At 34.9% G+C, this 27,937-nt stretch overlaps 1 protein-coding gene across 8 annotated transcripts in view; it reads right to left on the minus strand.

The window, feature by feature from the left end:
- The window catches only part of UBR3 (ubiquitin protein ligase E3 component n-recognin 3), a 283,992-nt gene that overhangs the window by 107,104 nt on the left and 148,951 nt on the right, over positions 1-27,937 (minus strand). For 4 of the 8 annotated variants that reach the window (XM_043992853.1, XM_043992856.1, XM_043992854.1 and 1 more), the window contains 6 exons: positions 23,635-23,808; positions 23,443-23,475; positions 19,318-19,778; positions 8,020-8,108; positions 3,227-3,376; positions 127-260 (listed from right to left, as the gene is read on the minus strand). In XM_043992853.1, coding sequence (XP_043848788.1) covers positions 127-260; positions 3,227-3,376; positions 8,020-8,108; positions 19,318-19,778; positions 23,443-23,475; positions 23,635-23,808 — 1,041 coding nt within the window. The remainder of the gene's footprint in view (positions 1-126; positions 261-3,226; positions 3,377-8,019; positions 8,109-19,317; positions 19,779-23,442; positions 23,476-23,634; positions 23,809-27,937) is intronic. The other 4 variants (XM_043992858.1, XM_043992859.1, XM_043992857.1 and 1 more) reach the window with 1 other exon arrangement.

Genomic DNA, 27,937 nt, shown 5'->3' on the forward strand with positions numbered 1-27,937 from the left:
TAGATTTCATATCTGCATGCCATTTTAGGTTGCAAATAAGAACTATCAAATTATACACTAATGGGACTGGGGAGAATATCCACCAACTTGAGAGTCAAATCCTATTTCATCGTAATGAGTACTTACATCCTTAAAGAAACGCTGTAATAAGGAAAGCCTAACATCATGTACTGCAGCACATGTATCCCAAGGGTATATCTGCTCTTCTTCTGTGGTTGGCAGCTTCTTTGGCTCTGTGCTATTTCGGCACTGCCCTAAGACTTCAAACAAAAAGGAAGAGGGAAGAAATAAATAAAATCATAGAACTGATGAAATTTACTAAAGGAAATGAATTATTACTTACATGATACCCTCAATTTCCCACCCCACTCTCATCCCTAAATACAGATTAGAAATGCTTCTAAAATAAAAATTACTAAAAAAAAAAGTGGTATTTCTAAGATTATACCTAGGGACTATATGTAATTCTACTTTCAATAATTCAAAGATCTGAGTGATTTTGTCATTACTGATACTCCCTCCACCACCCCTTTATGTGATGTTCATTAGTTGCTGCAGCTGAAAAATCCATCACCCTGCAGCCAAACTCCTAGTGATGGACTGCTCCAAACGTAGCTAGACTAGTCTCACGTGATACAGAACATATTGCTCAGCCCATACTCAAAGCTCAGACCTTATGCTCCAAGTATAAAATTCAAGAACAGAGCATCCCTGAAGCCCTCTGAGACCACTATGAAGCATCACATTAGAACTTTAGTGTAAGTAAAATATTTTAAAAATATAAATTATTTTACTTTTGCTTTTTATAAATAATGCTAAAACTATCATTTAATCTATTAACAATTTGTGAGACAAAAGATTAAGAAATAGTGAGGATACAAGCATATGTTAACATATATTGATAGAGTTTTCTACTTCTAGGTACTTCTATGCGAATTTATAGCAGCTCCAAGAGGAACAAAGTGAAGGCAGATAGCAGCTAGCAACTCCAGGACAATTAACATCAGTATATTAAACACAATTACTACCCCCCTTCCGCAGTAACTTCCTCAGGTATTTTTTTTTGCATTTCCATGAAACTACCTCTCAACAATACTTTGATCTGCTGATCACTTGTCCACTCATTTTAACCAGAACTCTTTTGTGTACAAATTTTAGTGACAAAAGGAAAGGGATGGTTAGACACAATGTTCTTTACCCTGGACCACATACATTTGTAGCCCTGACTTCTAAAAAATATCTCTATAAACACCTTATTATCTCCTTACAAGAATGAAAGTTGTTCTGTCCTTTCTAGACTGATAACATTCTTGATTCAGCTACTCCTTGGAAAGATACTTATATTTTCAACAGTTCTAAGTCTAATGAAACTAGAAATTTGTTTTATAACTGGAAAAATCTCAAGTAGACTATGCAGATACCATACTGCAAAGCATTTCTATTCAAATAAATGGATTCTGGAAGCAAGGCTCGCTAATGCTAGAACTGAAATTCTCAACTTGTATATTTCTATTTTTTCAGGAAACAGGCTGCCAGTAAAACTGATTATAGAAAAGGCTTTAGATAGGTTTCTCTTTTCTTTGGTTGAATCCCTAAAGAAACAGGGATAATAAGGGCAATAATGAGAGGCAACATGATGTTGAAGATACTGTCTGCCTTGTAACCACAAAAACCTTAGTTCAAGACACAAAATAGATGTGTAACTCTAAACACATCCTTTAATGTATTAAATTCCTTATCTGTAAAGTAGGGATGATAATACCTTTACTACTCATTTTATGGGTTTGTTGTGAGGAAAGCATTTTGTAAACCTTAAAGTGTTATATAAACATGTTTTTATTATTAAGAAATATCTAGGGGCAGCTAGATGGTGCAGTGGTTAAGCACCAGCCCTGGATTCAGGAGTACCTGAGTTCAAATCCAGCCTCAGACACTTAACATTTACTAGTTGTGTGACCCTGGTTAAGTCACTTAACCCCAATTGCCTCACCAAAAGAAATAAAATTTTTTTTTAATTTTTTAAAGAAAGAAAAAAAAGAAATATCTACATGTGTACACAGCTATGGCTATATCTATGAGTAGCTTTTCAAGGAATACTTGGGGAGGGAGGAGTTCTTAATCACAAACCAATACATTAGAAAAATAAAATAACTTAGTAGGGGAAATTTATATTTAAGAGTTTGTTTTACTTATTCTGTAAACCATTTCAAAAAGTATTATCTTTACAAAATGTTTACTTCCCTTTTACTTCAACTTTCTTGGATTGAGTCACGAAGATATGCATGAAGAAGGGAGGCTTAAAACAATAAAATACTTTTATGATTAAAAGGAAAAAAGAAAGAAAAAGAAAAATGCAAGAAAAAATAAACAAGAACAATAACAAAAAAGCAATTTTTTAAAAAAGAAGGGAAGCTCGAAAGGAGGAAGCCTCAGAAGCAGAGTTGAACATGTCTTCTTGACTCCAAGTCTAACTCCCACTCCAGGCCAGAATATGAACAAAAATGATTGGTTCTCTGTGTTCTCTGAGGATTTATGAAAAGACTTTTCATGAGAGTATTTATTAGAGTCTTGGGCCATCAGAAATTCACTGAATAGCGTCAACTTGTGGAGACTAAGAGAAGTCAAAAAGATTGCTACATCTGTCCCAATTCAAGCAATATTATGAATTTCAGATGAGTTGAAAATGTATGTTGTTAAAATGTTTCATTTTTCAAATGCCTTACAAAATACTGAGAATAAACTCTTCAATATGAATTTTCTTTCTGAAACTGTATTATACTAATGAAATGGTTTGTGACTAAGGACCAAAAACAAAATATAAAAATAAGCCATTGCTTTGGTATTCATATTTACAGGTCTAGATTTTGGTATGTTGACATATAGCAATGGTTTACACAATAAAAATTAAAACTCATATATATGGATGTATACATGTGTATAAATATACATGATAACAATTATATTCATGACAATTACTAATAATTTAAATACTTTAATGTTTACAAAGTACTTTCTTCACAACACTGAGTGTATGATTGTTCCCATTTTACAGATGAAGAAACTAAGGCTAAGAGAGGTTATGTGACTTAGGTGTCTGTATAAGTATTCAAAATTTAAAAGGCAGGATTCAAGCCTAGGACTCCTAATTCCATGTGTGGTGCTCTTCCACAATAATAAAAAGTTAGTATTTATTTTGTTTTGAGAAGTAGGTTAACAAGAAATATACCTGAAGAAGCTTGCAAAAGTACAACTAGTCCTGTGGGTCGCTCTTCAGAGGATGGGCCACTCTGTCCACAGATGACACAGTCATACACTGCTTCAGAGACTTGCTGTTCTGGTGTCACTATCTCCATAGCAATATCAGTTTCTGGAGAATCTGTGGGGGAAAAGGGTTATATTATGCCTACAAATTTCTAAAGAGTCCATGAGAAAAACATGTAGAAAAGTAAAACTCAAACACTTTTATTTAGGGGCTGATACAGTCACTGCTTCAAAACTGAAGCATGAGGAATAAGCTTTCTAAAGTAAAAATTTTTCTCAGGAAAAGGTTTACAAAATAATGAAAACAACTAACAGTAATATTGACATTTTGACATTAAAGAATGTAATACATGAATTTTAAGGTTATATATTTCTTGGGCAAAATTATTCTGTCTTGTATTGTACTTTTTAAAAACTGGTACTAAACATGAAGAATGTGAAATACTTAATTCCTTAGAAAACTGTAAAAAGAAACATTTAGCATTTTGTTTGTTTTGTTTTGTTTTTGCGGGGCAGTGGGGGTTAAGTGACTTGCCCAGGGTCACATAGCTAGTAAGTGTCAAGTGTCTGAGGCTGGATTTGAACTCAGGTACTCCTGAATCCAGGGCTGGAGCTCTATCCACTGCACCACCTAGCCGCCCCCAACATTTAGCATTTTAAAAGAATTTCTTTAAGTCTTAGAAGACTTTAAAAAATATTAAGATGCTCTTGGGAAGAAACTTTCATATTATTCTTTTATGCAGATGTGACATTCAGACACATGCATAGTCAGTTTATTGGATTTAATAAAAATTACACAAAAAAAATCAGGAAGATGTACTATGTGAGTTAGTGCCTCCCCAAAATACCCTAACAACCTCAAAACAAGAAGTATGTACCAAATCTCTATCAACATTTACAAGGGAAGATGATGAAACATTTGCATACTGAAATAACAATGAAGTACCAAACTACCTAACCCCCCTACTCACCCTAACCTCTATGATAGGAGCAATATTTCCTAATGTTCTGCCATGTAGGTTTGGCTAGATTTTCCCCAACAGCCTCATGTTAAGCTAGATTCCTTTCTTATTAAGCACCTTTCTTAAAAGGTACTGAAAGGGCAGCTAGGTGGCGTAGTGGATAGAGCACCGGCCCTGGATTCAGGAGTACCTGAGTTCAAATCCGGCCTCAGACCCTTGACACTTACTAGCTGTGTGACCCTGGGCAAGCGACTTAACCCCAATTGCCTCACCAAAAAAAAAAAAAAATGTACTGAAACTCTCCTCAACATTTGGTTGGCTGAGGAGAAAAGAGGTGTTAGATCAATTTCTGAAGTTTCTGACCATGGACCAATCCTTGGGAAGCGGTGTTCAGCTTAATCAACATAGTGTCCTTAATATCCTTGTTGAATGGCCTTCATATGCAATGACTAGGTACAGTTCTTTTGTTAACTTGTAAAATTAGGAGAGTCCCATTTTATTCCAACATCTGATCTTTATTAAGCACCTAAATCTTTGTTGAATGGGGGAAAAAAAGTATAGAGGAAAAAGAGAAAAGGGCCTAGGACACAAACTTTGAGAACACCCACAAATTAGGGGATGTGCTATGGATGATGAGCAAGCAAAGGAGATGAAGATTAGATGGGTAGGAGATGAACCAGAGTCACAATAAATCAAAGAGGATAGAAGATTCAGGAGAAGGTGGTCAACTGTGTCAAATGCAACAAATAGGTTGAGAAGAATTAGGACTAACAAAAAGACCACCAAATCTGACAAATTAAGAGATCACTGCTAACTTTGAAAAGTTTCAGCTAATGAGATTGGAAGACAAACTATAAAGGCTTGAGGAAGTGAGAAGAAAAGAATACAGAGGAAAGGAAAGGGAACAAGCATTTATTAAGTACTTACTGCATGCTAGGCACTATGCCAAGTGTTTTTTCAAATACTGTAACATTCATCCTTACAACAAGCCTGTGAGGTCAGTGCTATTATTGTTCCTATTTTACATTTACGGAAACTGAGGAAGACAGAGGTTATGTGACTTGCCCAGGGTCCCACTGCTAATAAGTGTCTGGGACCAGATTTGAACTCGAATCTTTCTGACTCAAGGCCCAGTGCTCTATCCACTGCATTACCTGCCTTCTGTGGGGAGTGAGAGGCAGCTTTTGTACTCACACCATCAATATCCTCAGTTGCTTTTGCCCTTCTCATAGGAGAGCTATACAGCAGAGCAAAAGAGTCCCTCCTTCCCATAAGCCCATAGCCTCTCTCTTTCTCTCTCTCTTTTTTTTTTTTGAGGCAATAGGGGTTAGGTGACTTGCCCAGGGTCACCCAGCTAGTAAGTGTCAAGTGTCTGAAGCCGGATTTGAACTCAGGTCCTCCTGAATCCAGGGCCGGTGCTTTATCCACTGCCCCATCTAGCTGCCCCTAGCCTCTCTTTATAGGGGGCTCAAAATCTCAGCCATCTCTTCATTTCCATCATCGTCATCATCACTATCATGCTCCTGTTGGGTATTCCCTCTTGCCCCCACCTCCACTCTTTTCAGCTTCTTTTTGTGCACTATCTTTCTCAATTAGATTGTAAGCTCCTAGCAGAGTAGGGACTGTTTTTCTTTGTGTTTCTTTGTATCCCCAGCACTTAGCACAGTACCTGACACATAGTAGGCACTAAATAAATGTTTATTGTATCCTATCACAGGTTTAAAGCTAGGGATTTTGTAGGAGCACCTATATAGATAATAAAAACCTTTCATCTAAGAGCAGGAGTTGGTGAGGAGAGGAATCTGATGAACAAGGTGCTGAATTCCTTGTGAAATAAGAGAGAATAAGGTGGGTAAGAATACATATACTACAGTTCTTGAGGGTTCATTAACCCAACTCTTTCAAAACCAGAAGACAATCAAATTTAGAGTCTGACAGTTTCTTCTTCTTTTCTTAATGATTGTGTACATTATGGCATCATAATTCAACTTTTACCTATGACTTCTGTTTCTGAAGAGGTATCACATCAATTATCATCTTCCTCAAATACCTACACATGGCACCCACGCTTTACCTCTTTTCCACTCAATTGGTTTATCTTAATCAAAATGAGATTTGAACTGAGATTACTTAATTTTTTTTTTTATCCTAAGTATAAGGGTGGGAGTCAAATGAGTCAATAAATTAGCCTGTCCCAATTAAAGTAACAAGTAATAAGATGTTATGACCTGATACATTTGTCAAATGAGACCAGTCAATCAATCAGAAATGTGAACTAAGTTTGAACAACGCCAAGGCACGTCTAATGAATAGATCGATCAATTACAGGCTTTAGACTTGAGATGTCCTTGAAAGCTATTGGATGAAGAGAATATTTCTACATAGGAAGTTTATTGGTTCTGGGTGAAGAAACTTAAGTCATACCTTTTGGGTCTATACAAGGATTCAAATATCTGGCAACTAGTCGTGGAAGCTTCTAGCAAGCCCCTGAAAAGGAACTTCTTGTTTTGGGAGGTTTTTTTAAATTTTTTTTTATTATTTTTTTTGGTGAGGCAATTGGGGTTAAATGACTTGCCCAGGGTCACACAGCTAGTAAAGGAACTTCTTAGACATAGAAGAGCACTAACCTCAGACTCAGTTTCTATGTCCTTCCTCCTCTTTGACCAGAGGAGGTCTTAATGAAATGCAGAGGGCCAGGAGGGTTTTGGACCTCCCACTGGAATCCTCGTCTTAACAATGTCCCTAGAATAGTTGATGCAGTGCATGCAACTGGAGCCAAGAAAAAACTAGACACACTGAGAAAAAAATAGATTCAAGACTCTATGAGGTGACTGTAATGCAAAACCTATATCATATTGCTTACTGGCCTCGGGAGGGGGGAGGGAAGGAAGGTGGGAGAAAAATTTGGAACTCAAAAAATATCTTTACATGAAATTGAGAAAAATTAAAAATTTAAATTAAATTTAAAAAAAATAAAGATTTAGAAAAAAGCACACTTTTTTTTTAAAAGACTCTATGGGGGCAGTTAGGTGGCGCAGTGGATAGAGCACCGGCCCTGGAGTACCTGAGTTCAAATCCAGCCTCGGACACTTAACACTTACTAGCTGTGTGACCCTGGGCAAGTCACTTAACCCCAATTGCCTCACTAAAAAAAAAAAAAAAAGACTCTATGAGGAATGGGAGTGCTAGGTGGTACAGTGGATAGAGCACTGGCCCTAGAGTCAGAACACTTGATACTAACTGTGTGACCCTGGACAAGTCACTTAACCCTGACTGCCTCACAAGGAGAAAAAAAAAAAGACTCTATGAAGAGCCCAGAATAAAAGTTATACCATGGCTAGAGGCAATATCCTAACTACCTCATGAAGGGGAGAAAAGGGTTTCCAGCAGCCAGCACTAGTACTTAGTGAGTTTGAGTCTACCTTCTGGACTCTCTATGTAATGACAGGTGAGTTTGTCACAAACTTTTGGAGGAAATGTTTAAACCAACTATGTTATTATTATGCCAAAATGCTAACCAAAAGCTAATGAGGTTTAGCTGATTAGCTGATATCTACTACTAATCATGGGAAGAAGCATACTAGTAGGGTCTCATGAGTGACAACATTAGAAAAATATGCCCCAACTCCTTGGGGTTATCCCTGGATCCCTAATGGGAGACACAGCAACCAGCTGAGTTCTAGTGTCCTGACCTACCAAGTATTATCTGGAGTTATGGGAGCCACTCTAGAACCTACATACTCTACATAAAAATGGCATTATAATTACACATATTACTAAATAAGTAAAAACTCACCAACATCCATAGCAGTTTCCATGAAGCTTTTCTGTCTGGAAGCAAATTCTGCAAGCAACTTCTGCTGTCTTTCTCTAGCCTTTTGTCGCCTAAATTAAACAAAGACAAAGAGGATGTACCATATCTATAGCTCCAAAAGTTTTTGATAATACAATCACTATAATTAAAATGAGGCTTTAGGAAACTCACAAATGGGAAACTAATTTCTTCTACACATGAAGATAATGCATATTGTGATATGCCCTATGAGCTATTTTTCTAGCTGTTGTTATAGCCATCTACAAAGACCCCTACAGGAAATGAAGCCATGATGCAGGCTATATTTAGGATATGCTTTCACTACAATAAGCAAATTAAACTTAGTGACTCCATATTTATGTTCTTTCAGAAAACTAAAATACATATTAATGGAAAGTGGAGACTTACTGATTACTATATAATACATTACTTATTACAATATAATATATCCTCTATAACACTGGAATATAAACAGAAAAGAAATGGAGATTATGTTCATTAAAATGCTTATACAAGGTATCCCAAAAGTCTTACTGTTGTTTAAACTTATTAAAATTTAAACAGTAGGCTTAAATAAACTTAAACTGCACTAAGACTTTGGGACACTATCATTAAAATTTGGAACAGGTATTGACTAATCTCTGTGTGGGAGCTTAATAAGCAGTTATATTCCTGCTTTACCTCACGGATCAATGACTTTTACATTTCACAAAGGGGACCAAAAAAAAGTGCCTTGACATCTCCTTTCCATACTGGAAACTGTTTATATTTGGATCTTATCCCAACAATTCAGTTAGTTCTTAAGGTTTACTTTAAAATCCTGTGGATTTGTAGTCCTCATGTTCACATTTCTCTTCTCTTTCTCAAAAGATGGAATCTATATAGTCATTCCTACTGTTCCTTCAACAATTCCTTTACTTTGGGTTCTTTCATGTCTAAAAAAATCTGTCATTGACATCAATTCAGTTTTCTCTAATATCTTTCTTAATGATGAAGATGCCCTTACTTAATGAAGAAGGTCCCTTACTATTTTGTCAAAGTAAATTTATTATTTTTTTCATTTTGGGTATTCTTTTTTTTAATGTTCAGTTCTGAATTCTCTCACTCCTGCTGACCCCTCACCCACTCATTGAGAAGGCAAGCAATACAATATCAATCACACATGCAAAATCATGCAAAACATGTTTCCATATTAGCCACATTGTAAAAAAAAAAAAGGCAAAAAAACCTAAAAAATGTGAAAAAAATTATATTTCAATCTGCACTCAGAGTTTATCAGATCTCTCTCTGGAAGTGGGAAACATTTTTCATCATGAGTTCCTGGGAACTGTCTTGGATCATTATACTGTTCAAGGGGTAGCAAAGTCTTTCATAATTAATCATTCTTACAATATTGCTCATAGTGTGTACAATGTTCTGGTTCTATTCACTTCACTTTGTACCAGTTCACATAAGTCTTTCCAAGTTTTTCAGAAACCATCTTCTTATCATTTCTTATACCACAACAGTGTTCCGTCACAATCCCATACCACAATGGGCTTAGTCATTCTCTAATTGATGGGCATCCCCTCAATTTCCAGTTCTTTGTCACCACAAAAAGAGCTGCTATAAAAATTTTTGTAAATATAGGTCCTTTTCCTTTGATTTCTTTGAGATACAGACCTAGTAGTGGTATTGCTCATTCAAAGGGTATGCACAGTTTTATAATTCTTTGGGTATGGTTCCAAACTGTTCTCCAGAATGGCTGGACAAGTCCACAACTATCATTGGTGCATTAGTATACCTATTTTTCCATGTCCCCTCCAGTATTTGTCATTTTCCTTTTCTATCACGTTAGCCAACTGGAGAGGCGTGAGCTGGTACCTCAGAGTTGTTTTAATTTGCATTTCTCTATTCAATAGTAATTTAGAGCATTTTTTTCATATTACTTTGGTAGGATATGTCCCATCAAAGGTACTTTAACAAGTGGTAGTAGTGGAGAGGCTAGTTGCATCCAATGAACCAGATCAACAAGAAAAGCTATGTACTCATACTTAAAAACACTGATGAAAAAGTATTTCACATAAAGTATGTGGTACTCTATAGTACTTGAGCGTTCCCCCAATAGAAAGAAAGTTCCTTGAGAGTAGGAATTGTCTCACTTTTGTATTTGTTTTGAGCACCTGGAACAAAACAGAAAACAAATGCTCCTTTTTGTATTTTTATTTATCATCATCAAACTCTAGTTTGTATGTTCAATATTGCAGCTATTTAAATTACAATCTCTCGGGGGCAGCTAGGTGGCACAGTGGATAAAGCACTGGCCCTGGATTCAAGAGGACCCGAGTTCAAAGCTGGCCTCAGACACTTACTAGCTGTGTGACCCTGGGCAAGTCACTTAACCCCTACTGCCAATCAATCAATCAATCAATCAATAAATAAAAATCTCTCATTTGCTATTTATGAAAGGTATTCCTCAACTTCTAAGTTAATATATTCTAATAGGTATTTGCAGTGTTTTCGGTTGGTACGGCTGGGTTAGAGACAGGAAAAAAACTGCAAGAGAAGGGTAGATTTTCTGGAACAGAATACTAGTTGAGAACAGATATAAGAAAATAGCACCAAGCCTAAATCTACCTCAATTAATATTTACTCTCCCCTAACCTAAATCTTTGTCCCTTAAAGCTCACTAACTGTTATATTCCTTTCAAACTAGGAAATAGAATAGAATGGTTTGGACTGAAAAGACAAAATTCCTATCATCTTTACCCTTATGCTTTTCTCTCTGAGTAGGCTTTCCCCTCTGGAGAATTTACCCCCTAAACTCAGCTTCAGTTACTTCTATGTCAAATTTTAATCTGGAGCACTGGAATTTATACCATTTTCTTAGAACCATGTAGAAATTTACTATAAAAATGGCACAAATGATTTTAGTAAAATGTAACTTTTAACATAAAAAGGTAAATAATTTTAGTCATATTTAGTGAAATTTATCTCAAGGGATCACATAATTCCTAAACAACAGAAAGCTTCTTGGGCAGCCAGGAGGCACAGTGAATGAAGAGCCAGGACTGGAGTCAGGAAGATTTATCTTACTGAATCTAGCCTCAGAGATTTACTAGCTATGTGACCCTAGCCAAGTCACAACCCTGTTTGCCACAGTTTCCTGGTCTGTAAAATGAGCTGGAAAATGAAAAGGGAAATCACTCTAGTATCTTTGCCATGAAAACTCCAGATGGGTTCACAAAGGGTTGGAGACAACTGAAAACATAACAACAAAGTTTCTTATAGAATTCTAAGGTGAGGGGCAGCTAGGTGGCGCAGTGCATAAAGCACCAGCCCAGGATTCAGGAGGACCTGAGTTCAAATCAAATCCGGCCACAGATACTTGACACTTACTAGCTGTGTGACCCTGGGCAAGTCACTTAACCCTCATTGCCCTGCAAAAAAAAAAGGAATTCTAAGGTGGAAAGCACCCTGGAAGGTCAATGGAACACTAGAGAAAACCTCTTGAGTTTTCTAGGTCTCGCTGTTCTTGGAACAGACTGTCTCTCCAATTAATGTGTGCTCCTCATGCCTGAAGCTCACCTTTTAATTTCTACTTCCCAAAAGCATAACCCCAGCAGCAATCTGCCTATGAAATCAAAGATAAAAATCCAATCAGCTGCATCTGGGCAAGACTGCCCTTCACTATAAAACTCTTAGTCCTTTTCAACATCCTACCATCCTGACGCATGAAATGGTAACAATGAACCTGGATGCCCCACCCATCAACCTCAAAAATGCAAGAAGAACTTTATATAAGCATGCACCAACTTCAAGGGGCACCCTCAAAAGCAGTAAGCTGAGGCTCTGGAAACATTAATTATATTCATCCTCTGTTCTACTTCTGTTGTAGCTGTGCCAACTGCTACCCTAGTTTGGGAGATAAGTACTGTACTAGATTTTTGGAGGTGTTAGCTACTGTTCTGCTGTCCTTCCCTTATTGCTCCTGCCTTACAATCCACACTTACCTCTTCAAAGTCTCAAATTTAGTGATACAGACATACCTTGTGTGAATTTAAAACGTGTCAAATAAAGATCTATCACTTTTAGCTTTGAACAGCTGGTTTTATTTTTCTGGAAAAGTTCACTTTAAGTACTCAAATCACTGCATGCACCTAAGTTGGTGGTCTTAATTCAATCCTTTTCTTTCCAAAAAGGAATCACCTCTAGAATGTGCCTCATTTAAGTGTACTTAGTGTTATCCAATAGATTTTTCCCACTTTTGCTTTCTTCAGAAATATCTCAACTTCCCTCTACAAACACTGAAACAGTGATGAGTTCAAATGTGGTGGGGTTCCACTATCCTTGATGGTGAAGAGAGTTTGTTACAAAACATCTGACATCTCTTCCTCTTGTTATCCTCCTTCTAGCTTCATCCTTCAATGTTCTTGGGATAAAAGCTTAGCTGAGACTTCAAAAAAGTTTTCTTTCAACCTGCTTTCCAGGTTGAAGAGCCACAGCAGAGTTATTTTGCTGCATTCTGTGTCCAAATATCCCAGTCCTTAAAATAAATATTCATGAAATGTAGGTGTGATACTTTATCATAGTTTAGAAGACTTCAGAGTTTCTCCATTCTTTACTCCTCAGACATATTTTCAAGAATTTTTTGCCACCTTCTTCTATGTTCATCTTTGAATTCAACTAACCAAGTATCTAAGAGTGTGCTGATTTAATTCTGGAGCGTCTTATCAAGTTCTTACCTCCCCATTCTCTACAATACCTGTGGGTACATAAGCTGCAATTATTTTCATGGTACTCTTTTTTAGATTAAATTTTACCATATTTAAATCTGGAAAAATTCACTTTCTTTCCTTCTCACCTCAACCCCTCCCATTAAATGATAATGAAAGAAAAACAAAACCCCAGTTATAAAGATGTATAATTAAGCAAAACAAATGTCTGCATTAGCTGCAGAACTTACACTCTGCACCCTGAACCCTTCATCTCACTATAAGGAGGTGGGGGGTCATGTTTTATCCTTATGTCTTTAGAATCATCAGTGGTCATTATACTAATAAGTTCCTAATTCTTTCAAAGTTATTTGTCTTTATCATTATTTTCTTTTTGTAATACAAATCACGAACATTATGCTATATGGAGAATGCTCATCCTGTGGTTTTGTTTTGTTTTTACAGACACTACAAAACTAACTCCAATATTTTTTCTTCAATAATAGTTCTGCTTCCTTTGAGCTATAACTTCCTTCTGTCTTCTGCTTTCATTTATAGTGAGAATGCCAAGATTGATATGATTCAGTTCCTCTAGTAGCATAGCCACTTACTGGTTATTAGACAATATACAATACCAACAACTGATTTAATGTTTATACATGTGAGTACCAAGTATGTAGCAGGTATGGATATGTGTACACCACCTTCTCTACCACTCTGCTCTGGCTACCGTGGCAGGGGGCGGGGGGAAAGGCTGGCCACACCAAACTGAAGGTCATTTTTTTCTATTCTTTTTATGGGGTTGCTACGGCCAAAGAATTCATCACCAAGGGACTATCCTACAGTTGAAGGATTCCTCTGTATTTAGAAAATGTGTTCGTCAGATAAGAGACATAAAGTCTGTTTGTAGAATTGCAATGAAAACATTTTGTGTGTGATAGAAACCTCCTAGAACTTGCACCCTGCTCCCAAAGCAATCAAGATTCCAGGGCCATTACCATGTGTCATGATGAAGCATATACACAGGAGTAGAATCAGTAGCTTTTATAAATAAGTGCAGTTGGAATTCAAGGGATCATAGATCATATAGCTCAATGGTCACTTAGCCTAAATAAATGTTATAGAAGATAAACCTGAGACTCATGGAGGGTAAGTGACCTGCCTAATAAGCATCAGAGCTAGTGCTTGAATCTAGATCCTCTGACTCCAGAGTCAGTTATTTTGATTGCACATTATATTCAATCTTCTCATTTTTCCATTCTCCTAATTTGATAAAGATTGTTATATCTGCCCTAATAAGTCAATGGGCGGACTATACACAGACAGCTGATTTGTCAATCATTCAGCATTGGTAGTCACTTATTTCTTATCTGTTAAAACAGGCAGTTTCCCTTTTTTATGATATCGGGAACTTGTTATGGCTAGCCAGTATTTTCCAAATCATTTCTTAAAAGAAATATTCATGATCAAATGAGATAATAAATAGAACACTTTGCAAACCTTAAAGCACTACATAGGTCTTAGGATAAAGGCATGAATCTTCTTTAAATTCTATAAGGTTTGGCTTGTTTCATTTTTTTAATCCTGAGTAACTTGACAATGCTAACCTTTGAATTAAAGTTGCAGAATATTTTAAAATTACATTAATTTAATTTTCTTAATTTCTTATCCTCTACAAAAAGATATTAGTGCATAAGTTTCAATTATCTCACAACAGTCTTTTTGCCCCAAATACAACAAGTTTTAAGTTTTCCAAAGAAAGGTCCCTCTATAACACAATTTAGTTCTGAACAATGTCAGTCATATTTTCTATATATATTCACTTATAAAACTTTTTTTTAATTATTGAAGCAAGTCCTGCTACACTTTATGCATTAATCAACCTACTTTTTGAGGTAGATTAACTTTCAATTATGTAATGAATAGTATTCCAATGATTGATAGAATTCTATCAATCCTAAATAATTTTTATTTAAAAGCATGACTACCAAAGTTAGGGATTAATCTTAAAGGGTAGGATAATAACCAGAACATAGAAGAGAAATTAAACAATTACAGAAGGGGTAGAAAACAAAGCAATCACAGGAGAGAGAGGCATGGATTTCATAAAGTGGAACTGATAAAGAAGTAAAAGTGACTCTTCAGAAATAAGCTAAAAGACAGCAACAGAGGCCTAAAATACAGATGGCATAATGACTGATAAAGAACTAAAAACTTAAAATAAGGCTTGAAGCTAGAAAACAGAATATACAGGTGATTAAGATGTATAAGTACCTCAGGAAAAGGACAGAGGAAGCAAATGTATTAAGACATGATATTACAAGTATCTGTTAACAGAACAGCATAATATCATTGGATGATTTTATTTAGAGGAATAATATTGGACAAATAGAACTTTAAGACAACAGAAACTTTGGAAAGGTAGAAAAAATTTTCAGCATTTTAATCTATGAATTAAAATAAGAACTAAAAATACTCAAAAGTAAAAATCACATGAATTATTTTTAAAATTAGGAAAAAAGTATAGCTAAAAAGAAAAATAAGTTAAAATTTACTCCTGAAATTAGAATAAAATTTATTGAATGGTTTGTAGCAATATAAAAAATAAATTAAATAGCAAAATACAAATTGTTTAGAATTCAGAAAGGGTTTAAAAACTGATTCATAAAATAAAAAAATCTATAAACTAGGGCATAAAACAAATTTGATAAGATCAGAATTTTAAGTTTTTTCACATATTAGAAAATATATATTATTTTGTATGTATTAACATAATTTTAAGAGTAAATTATAGCAAAAGAAATGTTTGTTAAATTGAAAATAATGAGAACATGCATAAAAGATGGTAGGAAGGGGGGGGGCGGGGAGGGGCAGAGCAATAAGGGTTAAGTGACTTGCCCAGGGTCACAAAGCGAGTATGTGTCAAGTGTCTGAAGTCAAATTTGAACTCAGGTCCTCTTGAATCCAGGGCCAGTGCTTTATATACTGCACCACTTAGCTGCCCCCATATTTTTTTTTTAAGTGAGGCAATTGGGGTTAAGTGACTTGCCCAGGGTCATACAGCTAGTAAGTGTTAAGTGTCTGAGGCCAGATTTGAACTCAGGTACTCCTGACTCCAGGGCCGGTGCTCTATCCACTGTGCCACCTAGCTGCCCCCCCCATATTATTTTTAAAGAATCAGCTTATTTGTACCAATTATGCAATTGGCTTCATAACCAAGGAAAATATTTCTACAAAGTTTCTTGACAATATTGTTCTGATTATTTCCTTATGAATAATTGACACTTCTATTATGCTTCAAAATTTCCAAATATTTTTATGTACATCATCTCACTGGACCTCCACAACAACCTTGTAAAGCAGGTACTATGGATGTTATTATCCCTGATTTTACAGATGAGGAAAAATTGAGGATCAGAGAAGAATACAGAGAGACTTAAGCGAAATGATGAAAACTGAAATAAGAACAAGGACAAAATAATATACCCAATGACTACAATAATGTAAATATTGGGAAATTTTTTTAACTAAACACTATATAAATATAATCACCAAGCCTTTGCCCAAAGAACAGCTATGAAAATGAACCTCACTTGCTTTTTGCAAAGGTGGAGGAGAGGGGAAGATTATGGATGTAGAATATTAAATATACTGTTCATAATCTTTGTAATTTCTTCTCTTCATACACTTTGAACCCAAAATTAATTAAATCTCCAAGTTTTTCCACAAGAGTAGCAAAGTCTTAGAGGAAGCAAAAGGGTTGCAACTAGGAATGATGACTATCATCTGCAAGTTTTGTAAGTTGATGACCATATATACAGAGGTTTTGTATTCTTAATATTTTCCAGAAAACCATCAGAGCTATTTTTCTTCATGAATATTTCCTCAATCTAGGTTATGCCTTTCCTAAAGTGTAGGCTTGACTGTAAATAGAGACCCTTAATAAAAAGACATAAACAAGGTCTGACAGATTCAGTACAGCTCAGTAATTTTCCATTATAACCCAAGGTGCTAAGACATTGAAGCTGAAAGATACTGCAACCAGCTAGGACTCTGCTTTAGCACTCCATCTTGGTTTCTATGGGGATCATTTATCATGAGGACAATGTCTGTAGGTTGAAAAACCTGAAAATAGGTCATTATTGAGTGCTCATACACTGTTCAATCTTCATTACTACCAAACTAGATCTGAAATCCAAAAATAAATTAGAGATATACTATGTGAGCAGCATAGCTAAATTCAAATAGATTCATCTTAATTCTAGCCCGTCACAAGACACTGCTAACATCTGAATTGGTTTCAAGTACTTATTAACATCATCACTACTCAAAGGAAAATATTCTTAGACAGGGTAACTAAAAACTCAAGATTTCATTTGTATTATATCATCTTTACAGTCTTTGTTCAAAATAAAAACATTTAGATTATGTACATAAATTGTCATCCATTATAAACATTAAGAAACTATTTAGTAGTATTAAACATACTATGGTTTATTGAATGTTTTCCTTCTGTAAAAATTATATACAACTAGAACCTTAAATCATAAATTCATAAGATACAAGTATAAAATTTTAAAACAACATGGAAGTAACATGAAAATTGAATCTCTTCATAACAAACAACAATGAGAACACCAGCATCATCTCATCACCATCACCATCATCATCATTGCCCTTACACAGTGCTTTAAGATTTACTAATACAATATTACAAATATTATCTCACTTGAGCCCCGCAATATCCATGAAGCAGTGCATCTATTATCCCCATTTTGCAGATGAGGAAATTGAAGCAAGTAGAAGCTGAGTGACTTGTCCAGGATCACACAGCTAATGTCTGAGTCAAGATTCAAACTCAGGTCTTCCTGATTCTAAACCAAGCACTCTCTTCACTAAATTAACAAGCATATTCTGGCCCTAAATTAACTCCCCTTCTTCCAAGACCTTCATGATTATACACCTGGCTGATGTTTTTTACTGGTGTTTTAGGGGGGGTTTTTGGTTTGTTTTTTAAGGAAAAGGAAAACTTCATGATTTATTTTTAAAGCACATTCCTGGAGCATTAAATACAAGAGACTGGTTGGACAAAGGTGCCATATACTCTGTGGATTAACTCTAAAAAACTTTTCATTTTAGGGCAATTTTTATCCAGTAAAGCATATTGCCTTCTTTCTGCTTTAGAGATGCAAACTCCCATTTTATTATTACCATAAACCAATAATAATATAATGTTTACAATATTAATATAACTCATTTCAAAACTGAACAATAAATAGGCTGTAGGTTATCCATCCAATGCTTCCCATTCCTTAGTTTGGATACTGAGTATTAACCATGAATTCTACTTACACACATGAGAGACAGATGGAAACTCAGGTCAAGGTACTCAAGTTTCTTGATTTTTTTTAACATGAAGGTGCCATTTGTAAAACTTAATTTATTACTATTTTTGATGCTCAATTAAGAGGCATATGTTATCTCTTAAGGATTTCCTAATAGATTATTCTTTTACTTTAAGTAATTATAATCAATTTTAGAAAGATTCAAGACATAATTAAAAGGAATTCAGCTTTTAAAGAAAATGACTGCTTCATGGAGTCTTAGCTGAAAAAAATCTGTACACTTCAACAATGTTATGGAATTTGCCTCCTGTCTATTCATCAGGAAGATTGGTACCCAGAATGAATAAACTCTACAAAATTAAGATGTTTCAAGGGACTACAAAATTACTTACAATGACAGTTAATACTTTCTTTTCCAAAATGCAAATTATCTTCAGATGGCAAGGTGGGTTACTTCAACCATACATCAGTAAAAACTGCAAACTATATGTCTATAGAGCCCTTAATTTTAAAAATATGCATATAGTACTGAATTTATTACCTAATCACTACAAGGTGACCTTTAGTATACTGTCCCATAGGGAGAGAAGGGACACAAAATAGTTAAGTAGTTTTCCAATAATTCAAATCACTAGTTTACAAATAGGAAACAGGTCTTTATAATTAGAGTTCCCATAGTGCAACAAACCACTCAATATTATTGATTATTTTAGATAATATCAACAAATTATAGGTTTCACTATCTATATTTACTGAATTACAATTATTCCCTGCTTCACAGGACTATTGAAAGGAAGCAAAGTGTTTTGTACATTTTGGGGTACTATGTAAATGACAATTATTGTTGTTCTTATTATTATATCTTTTATCCTCTTAACCATGATCTTTAAACACAATAGAATAAAAGAGATGAAGTAGAACAAATATCAAATTCTACAGACATATCTTTACAATTAAAGTTAAAATTGATCCCTGAAGTTAACTGATAAATTTGAGATATGAAGATTGTCAATCCAGAAAAATCAGAACAAAATAGGGATAAATAAAACCCATATAACAGTAATTACTTATATCTCTATTTATCTAAAATCTAATATGCTTGCAATTACTGTTGGGATTCTTGATAGTAAAGAGACCCTTAAAGCTGAAAAACACATTTAATGAAAAAAAAATTTTATTTTTGCCGCACATTTTTTTAGTCTAATCCTGCCACGCAATCTTTAAAGTTTAAACTGTATTACCTTTCTTCTTTATCCAAAGTCTTCTTCTCTGCTGAACTGGTCTTTTTTGGCGGTACAGGAGGGGTCACTTTCCTACATATTTCTTCAATGATGCGCTTGTTCAATCTGCTTTGCAATGCAGCTTTTAACAAAATTCTCTCTACTGCAGTCATGCCATCCCCATGACAGTACTTAGGAATTTCTGGCTGAATTAAAATTTCTAGATCATCTAACCAGGGAGGATAGTAAGAGTTTTGTTTTCCTGAGAGTTTGTGGTGAAGTTTGATTAACAAAGATAATATACTTTCTTTGATTTCCAAAATAGCTGTTGTTAACTGTGGAGTTGAACCAGGAGCTGACCATTTATTTGATGTTTTGGGACGAACCACCTGATTTGCTTCACCGCTATTACGATTAATGATCTCCTGAAATTTCTTTCTACGTTCTGCTACTAAGCTGAAAACTTGAGCTGTACCTGAATTCTACCAAAAAAAGGGAGGAAAGAGAACAAGAAAAATTATTCAGTAATCAATTTTTAAAGCATCAGTGTGTTAATTTTTAAGGGAATGTCTATAGTCATACATGTATTTTAAAGTATACTTATTATTACAAATATTTTCTTCATCTCCCAAAGAAATTTCATTGTTTCATTCTAAATATTAAAAAATTGTATGTACTCCAAAGAAAAAGATAGTGTGTATTCAAAACAATAATTTCTTAATCTTTCTGCAAAACATGTTTATATACACACAAAAATTTTTGTTGTATTGAGTGTTGATCTACTGTGATGGACTATATTCTTCTCACCAATGCAATGGCACAGAAGAGTTCCAGGGAACTCGTGATGAAAGAGGATCTCCAAATCCAAGGAAAAAAAAAAAAAAAGAACCACGGAGTATAGATGCTGAATGAACCATACTATTTCTTTTGTTTCTGATGCTATTGTTTTTTTTCTATTTTGAGGTTTTTCATCATTGCTCTGATTTTTTCTCTTATAACATGACTAATGCAGAAACAGGATTAATGTTATTATGTATATATATATATATATATGTATATATATATATACATATATATATATATATAAATAAAACCTATACCAGATTACCTGCTGTCTAGGGGAGGGGGGAGGGAGGAGAGGGAGGGAGAAAAATCCGAAATTGTAAAGCTTGTATAAACAAAAGTTGCGAACTATCTTTACATGTAATGGAAAAAAATAAAAAAACTTTTATTAATTAAAAAAATTTTTTGTTGTACTGGCTATAACTTTTCCTTCATCTGATTCTATTTCTCATAAAACAATGTGGTGCTTGATATACAGCTCTCGAACATATTTAATTCCCAGTAAAATATGATTTAAGAAAGTGATTCGCTTCAATAAGTCATTTGCCAAGAGAAATCAGTGACTAGCCTCATGGCTATGACATTGAAAATCAATCTCAAAGTTTTTGAAGGCTTTCATTTTATTTAAATATTTAAATTTTAGATTATTTTAAGCCAAATTTCCGAAAAACTTTATTCATTCAAACTTTTTCCTCCTTGAAATTTCCAAAGCACCCTAAAATAGACTACCATTTCAAAACTAGTTCTTCAATGTTGAAAACGTGATTATTAGATTTTTGTTTGATCTATTTTGGAAGTAATCAGAACTCTAATAGAAGCTAAAATCAATTGTAGCAACTGAGTAAAATGTCACATCAGGAAATTTGCTAGTAAAAACTGGCAGACAGATGTCTAGCTCCCCACATTTGGTGTCTGTTTGTATATAGAAAGAAAAATGAAAGAGCCCCTTGCTCTTACATCAATTTAGTCTCTTGAGTGATATTAGTAATAAGCTATGTGTAATTTGTGTAAGTGATCTTCAGTAAAATAATAGTTAACATTTATAAGACATTTTACAGTTTGCATCTAATCCTTGCCTTCCCTGTGAGGAAGGTACCATTATTACTATAAATTTCGAGGGTTAAATTAATAAAATAGGTTATGTCTACCCTCTCTACAAGCAAGAATGTAAACTGAGAATTGTGATTTTGGGGATGATCAATTTAGTTCCTATAGCCTCTAAACTATAATCAGAGGGAGCTTTCAATAACTTCATCACCAGTTTGGAGGAAAAAACAGGCATCTTCTCTACACTTAGTAAGAATCTGGCATACGTTACTTATTACTAGAAGATTAGTATGTCTCACAATCTAGAATTTCTTAGAATTTAAGAATTTTTAAAGACAATATCTCTAAGATCAACACTGATTAACTGCAAGTTTTAGAGAATGTTAAACTGGAAGAAATACTATGAGCAATTACTTCTAATATTATTGAAAGTAATAATTTAGTCAATTGGAAGAATGAAAAATATTGCCTACTTAGTGGAGTAAATTAGTACTTTTTATTTAAAGAACTAGGATACTTTTTTTAAAAATTTTTTAGTGAGACAATTGGAATTAAATGACTTGCCCAGGGTCACACAGCTAGTAAGTATTAAGTGTCTGAGGCCGAATTTGAACTCAGGTCTTCCTGACTCCAGGTCTGGTGCTCTATCCACTACGCCACCTAGCTGCCCCACTAGGATACTTCTTAAACTATTTCTATAGATCATGACATCTCAAAAGATTCAGAAATACCATATTAAAACCAAAATTAATTCTTAAAATTCTCTATTGAGATACAAATTGGTTTGAAAGAACGTTTTTGGTGCCGAAATAAAGGCTATTCCAAAGTTACCTGAGGCTGTGTCTGTTAAGTCATAGTAGATATTATTTTCTCATAGTAATATACCAAAAGATGAATACCCCCAATAGAATTAATAACAGACTTAAGCTACCTCAATATGTACCCATAAACAAATGTTTTGGTCATAGAATGAAAAATCTATAGCTGCAAAAGACCTTGGGGAGGGGGCAGCTAGGTGGTGCACTGGATAGAGCACTGGTCCTGGATTCAGGAGGACCTGAGGTTCAAATCTTGGCCTCAGACACTTAACACTTACTAGCTGTGTGACCCTGGGCAAGTCACTTAACTCCAATTGCCTCACTTAAAAAAAAAAAAAAAAACCTTGGGGGCCATCTAGTCCACTTCTTTGTTTTACAGATAAAGAAACAGAATCAGAGAAAATTTGCCCCAAATCACAAAATCAGTGTCAAAGCAGGACTTGAATGCTAGTCTTCCTCACTCTAAAGGGGTATCCTCTACCAACTACAACATGCTATGTTTCCAGAAAAAATATACTACCAAATAACTCCGAAGTCTTGCTATTTCCCTAAGCATTTTTAAAATTTCAAATATCAGGTTTCATGATGTGGTCCTAGGTGACAACTTGAACGCCTGCCGAATCTGATACTTCAATTGATAACACAATGAATTTCGGTTGAATGTGACTAACAGCTCCTCTTCCTACTATCTGAATGTTCTGATAACATTAATCAAAACAATGAAAACAAAAATAATCCCTGCTATCAAATACCAAATAATGTTATTATGAATGGACTGTTCTACACAAGGAAAACTTTCAATTCAATGAGTAAATTCTAGATGAAGACCACTTATGCTAAAAGTATCTAAAACACTAGTCCTTATGGAAGAATATTTTCCCCCATTACTGTTTCTTTCCCCATCAAATATTGCATGCAAAAAAACGTAATTGTTCTTTTCATTTAAAAATCTCAAATGTAGTAATTACCCAACTCAATATCAATCATTTGCAGTTTTAATCTTACTCAAAAGTTAAATTTGACCTCTAAGGAGCAAAATAACTTATTAGTGATTTCAAACAGGCATGCTATAAGAAATTATAGGATAAGTTTATTCAAAATTAGGAAATTATACATTCAATCTTTTTTTAAAATGTAGTAGATGCCTGTAATGGATCTTTTCATTTTTAAAGGGCCCAAGGCAAAGCAAGCCTAAAATTGTTTCAATATTCCACTCACCTAAGACAAAAAACCTAGACAAATTTCAACCTGTTCAGTGTTAATTTTAAAATTCAATAATGTGAAAATATCTTTAAAATATGAAAACCTACAAATTAAAGCATATTTAAAAAGAAAAAGGTGTTTAGCCTATATTAAGAGAATAAAAAGTTCACGGGAATATTTTTCATTTCCATTTAAAGGCACGTTGCTAGTTAATGCAAACAGCATACAAAACTACCTCTCTTTGAAGGACTTTAGGCCGTCTTGAACTCTGGCAATTGAAGGAAAAAAATTCATTAAGAAAGGACAATATGACAGGTGTTTGTGGAATGAGAGGAAAGATAAGAGTGAGCATATTTTTTCTCTTCACTATGTCGGTATTGACATAAGACAAAGCATCAACTACAAAACCAGTTTCTTTCACACTTACTTGTGTAGAAGCAAAGCTATCAGAGCTAGTACTTGCAGGTGGCTCTCTCTTCACTTCTGGAGCTGTCTCTGGAACCCTCACTCTCACATAATTTATAAAATGCCTCATGTTGGATACTAAATTACTACCAGGAAACCAGCTGTCATGGCAGCGTTCTTGTCCACCCGCAGGTTCCTAAAACAGAAATATTACAATCAGGCAGGAAGAAGATGAGAAGCAATGGGCCAAGATAATTAACAAAATGGATAATCAGTTGTTGAGTTCCTGAAGACTTATTTAAAGAGATTTTTAAGTGTTTATCAATTTCAAATATCAAATAATACTGTGTCACAAAGACAACCACCTGGCTATCCTTTCCTGGACTTTTCCAACATGCCCCAGGAAACTCTTCATCCTGAAGATCATTTTAGTCTTGAAACTCACACCTTGTCAGTACTCTTTTCCCCTCCTTCCTTCTGACTGGAGAGTGGAGAGCTTCTCCTAAAACCTCCCTCCATTTAAGGAGGATCCCAGGCCAGCCATCTCTTCAGTTCCCACTAAGCTACACTCCCATGGATTTCTCCATCATGCCCCTGCATGAGTTACCTTCCTGATGCTTTTCAGATTCCTTTTTTGTTTTCTTTCACCATAGGATTCTAAGCTCCTTCAAGTCAGAGACTGTCTTTTGCCTTTTTTGTATCCCAGGCATTTAGCATAGTGCCTGGCACATATAAGGCACTTAATATTTTCAGACAGACCGCTGTATATATGTGTGTATATAGATACATAGATATGGACCAGCATAGTGCAGAGAAGACTGAAATTAGACTCAAGAAAACCTTGGTTCAATTCCTGGTTTTTACACACTAACTGTAATACCATGTGTATAGTCATTTAATTTCCTGGCAACTTTCTAATACTCAGAAGTTAAAGATAAGCAACCTATCAATATTACTGAAAAGAGTTTCCATACAAATCTGCACCAATGAAATTATAAGTCCAAAGAAACAAACAACAAAAAAAATCACTCTAAAACTTAACTAACGTTGATAACGCAAAATACATACAAATTTTAGTAATTGAGAAAAATTGGAAAGACCAGTCTATATTGGCCAAAAATATAAATTACATATTTTAAGAGAAATTATTTTTTATTACTTCTAACCATATACAACAACTGAACCTAGGTTTACCAAATGTTAACTAATATAATTTGAGATAGCCTCCTTTCTTAATAACTAAGAATTTTTTCATCCAAGCAAGCATTTATTAAGAATCTACTAAATGCCAGGCACCATATTAAGGACTAAAGATATAAAAAAACAAAAACAAAACATTTTTTGCCCTCTAGGAATTTACATTCTTAGACAACAAAAAGTCTATATAGAGGTAAATATAAAATACATGCAAAGCAATTAAAAGGTAATCTTGGAGGGAATGACATTTGTAGCTGGAAAGATAAGGAAAAGCCTAATACAAAAGGGAGAACTAGAGATGAGTCTTAAAGAAGATAAGGAATTCCAAAATGTAGGGGAGGGGAAGAAAACATTTCAAATACAGAAGAAAGCCAGTGCAAAGATACAAAGAGAGGGCATCAAGAATCAGACTAGAAGGGGCAGCTAGGTGGCGCAGTGGATAGAGCAGCAGCCCTGGAGTCAGGAGGACCTGAGTTCAAATCCAGACTCAGACACTTAACACTTACTAGCTGTGTGACCCTGGGCAAGTCACTTAACCCCAACTGCCTCACTAAAAAAAAAAAAAAAAAAAAAGAATCAGACTAGACAGGAAACCAATTTGACTAAACCAAAGAATATGTGAAGATTGGAAAGGTAGATTAGGGCTAGATTGTGAACAGCTATAAGTACCAAACATAATTAGTACTTGATCCTGGAGGTAAATCGGATCCATTGTAATTCATTGAGGAGGAAATGAGGGAGGGAATGGTTAAAAGACACTTTAAGAAAATAATTTTGTTGCTATATGCAAGATGCATTGGAATGGAGGCTTGAGGCAAGGAGACCAATTAAGAGGCTATTGCAATGATCCAGGCAAAAGGTAAATAGGGTCTAAATTGTGATGGGCTTTGTGAGAGAAAGAAAAGAAAATATGTGAGAAACACTGTGAAAATAAAACAAGAACTGGCAACTTATTGTGGTCTAATGAGACAGCAAAGTCAATGATAATAATACTTGGATTGTCAACCTGGGTGACTAAAAGTATACTGTTATTCTCAAAAGAAATAGGGGGGCAGCTAGGTGGCGCAGTGGATAGAGCACCGGCCCTGGAGTCAGGAGTACCTGAGTTCAAATCTGGCCTCAAACACTTAACACTTACTAGCTGTGTGACCCTGGGCAAGTCACTTAACCCCAATTGCCTCACTAAAAAAATTTAAAAAACAAAAACAAAAATAAAAGAAATAGGGAAATTTGAAAGGGGGAGGAGGGATGGGAAGAATAAACTCTGATTTGTGACATACAATTGTGTCACTTTTAACTTTAAGTCAGGAAGCTAACAGGGGCAGAATTCAGAAGCAATATATTCTTGCAAAGATCCAAACCAAGGTAAGAAACATGCAGAGCTCCAACGAAGAGGAAAGCAATCAGATTTTGCAATGGATAAGACCAGTTTGGGAGCACTGAAAGTTTACAAGTCTCCAGCCTGTCCTGAATACTGCAAGAAAGCAGCAACAAGACCAGTACAGATATTCCCTCCAAAAGTGCTACAGAGCCTATTCCTAACATCAAATTCAAAGTCAGGAAATAGCTGGAAGAATGGGGAAAAAAAATGCCACCATAAAAAGCTACTATGATTGCAAGGACACTCAAAACAGAAACTCAGAAGAGGATGACTCCAACACATTCACAAGCAATCAGTGCCTCAGAGAAAAACAGCATGACTCAATTAGAATTCCTGAAAAAGATAAAGAGGCAGGTTTTTTTTTTTTTTAAGAGTTAAAAAATGTTATCTTACAAATGGAACAAGAGCACTTGAGAAAAGAATGGACAAGGAATTAACACTGTGAAAGAGGTACAAAATCTTACCCAAGCAACAAACTCCCTGAAAATGAAATGGACCAAAAAAGACAAAAACTTCATGAGGCAGCAAGTGTAAGGATTGGAAGGACACCACCTGCTGGTGACTTACTGTAGGAAAGTTCCACCATGAGGAGAAGGCCTCTGAGGGCAAGGCCATGCAGCTTTTCTTTGGCGTCAGGAAGTGACATTTGCTTCTGGGAGGAAGAGGGGGCGAGGCTGGCTCTCACTCTCTTTCGTCAGGACTCGGGTGGAGAAGGGAGTGAGAAATGTGCTCTCCCTTTAATAGACAGATGAATCTAGGCCTTGCTCTTTCTTTTCACCAAATTCTTATTCTCCTTAATAAATGCTTAAAAGTCTAATGCTTGCTAAAGCTTATAATTTATTGGCAACCACTCATTAGATATTTTAGACAGACTAGCTAGAATTCTAGCCCCTTACACAAGAAATATTAAAATAAAGTCAAAAGGCTGAAAAAAGAGGAAGAAGATGTAGAATACATCTCATAGCAAAAACAGCTAACCTAGAAAACAGACTGAGGAGAAAAAATTTGAAAATCTGGAAATCACTGGTCTATATGAACTTCATGACCAAAAAAAAGAGCCTAGACACCCAATTTCCGAGAAACTGGACCAGATCTCTTAGAACCAGAGGGCAAAGTAGTTATAGAAATAATCCACTAGTTACTTCCTAAAAGAATATAGTCTGTAATTATTTTAAATGGAATTTCTTTTTCTATCTCTTCCAATAGTTTTATTGGCAATATATAGAAATGCTAGTGTTTAATGTGAGTTTATTTTATATCCTGAAACTGTGAAGTTATTATTTCAGTTAATTTTTAGTTGACAATCTACAATTCTTTATGTAAAATATAATATCTTCTGAAAAAATGATAATTCTGTTTGCCAACACATATGCTTCCAATTTCTGATTTTTGCCATATTGCTATAGTTAGCATTAGTTCCACTACTACTAAATAGTAACGGTGAAAGTAGACATCTTTGCTTTAACCCTGATTTTATTGGAAAGGCCTCTAGTTTAGCACTATTAGATATGACACCAGATCTTGATTTTATACCTATTTACAGGAAGAAAAGATCAATTTATTCCTGTGTTTTTGGTGTTTTTTAAACAATAATGGGTGTTGTATCTTATCAAAAGTTTTTTTTCCTATAATTCTTGATATGCTTATTTTTTTGTTGTTCCTGTTGTTTTAATATCCTTGTTAATGTTTTATTTAAATTTTTTGTATCAATGTTCATTAAGGATATTGTCCTATAGTTTTCTTTCTC

The sequence above is a fragment of the Dromiciops gliroides genome, chromosome 3, assembly GCF_019393635.1.
Source record: "Dromiciops gliroides isolate mDroGli1 chromosome 3, mDroGli1.pri, whole genome shotgun sequence".
NCBI lineage: Eukaryota > Metazoa > Chordata > Mammalia > Microbiotheria > Microbiotheriidae > Dromiciops > Dromiciops gliroides.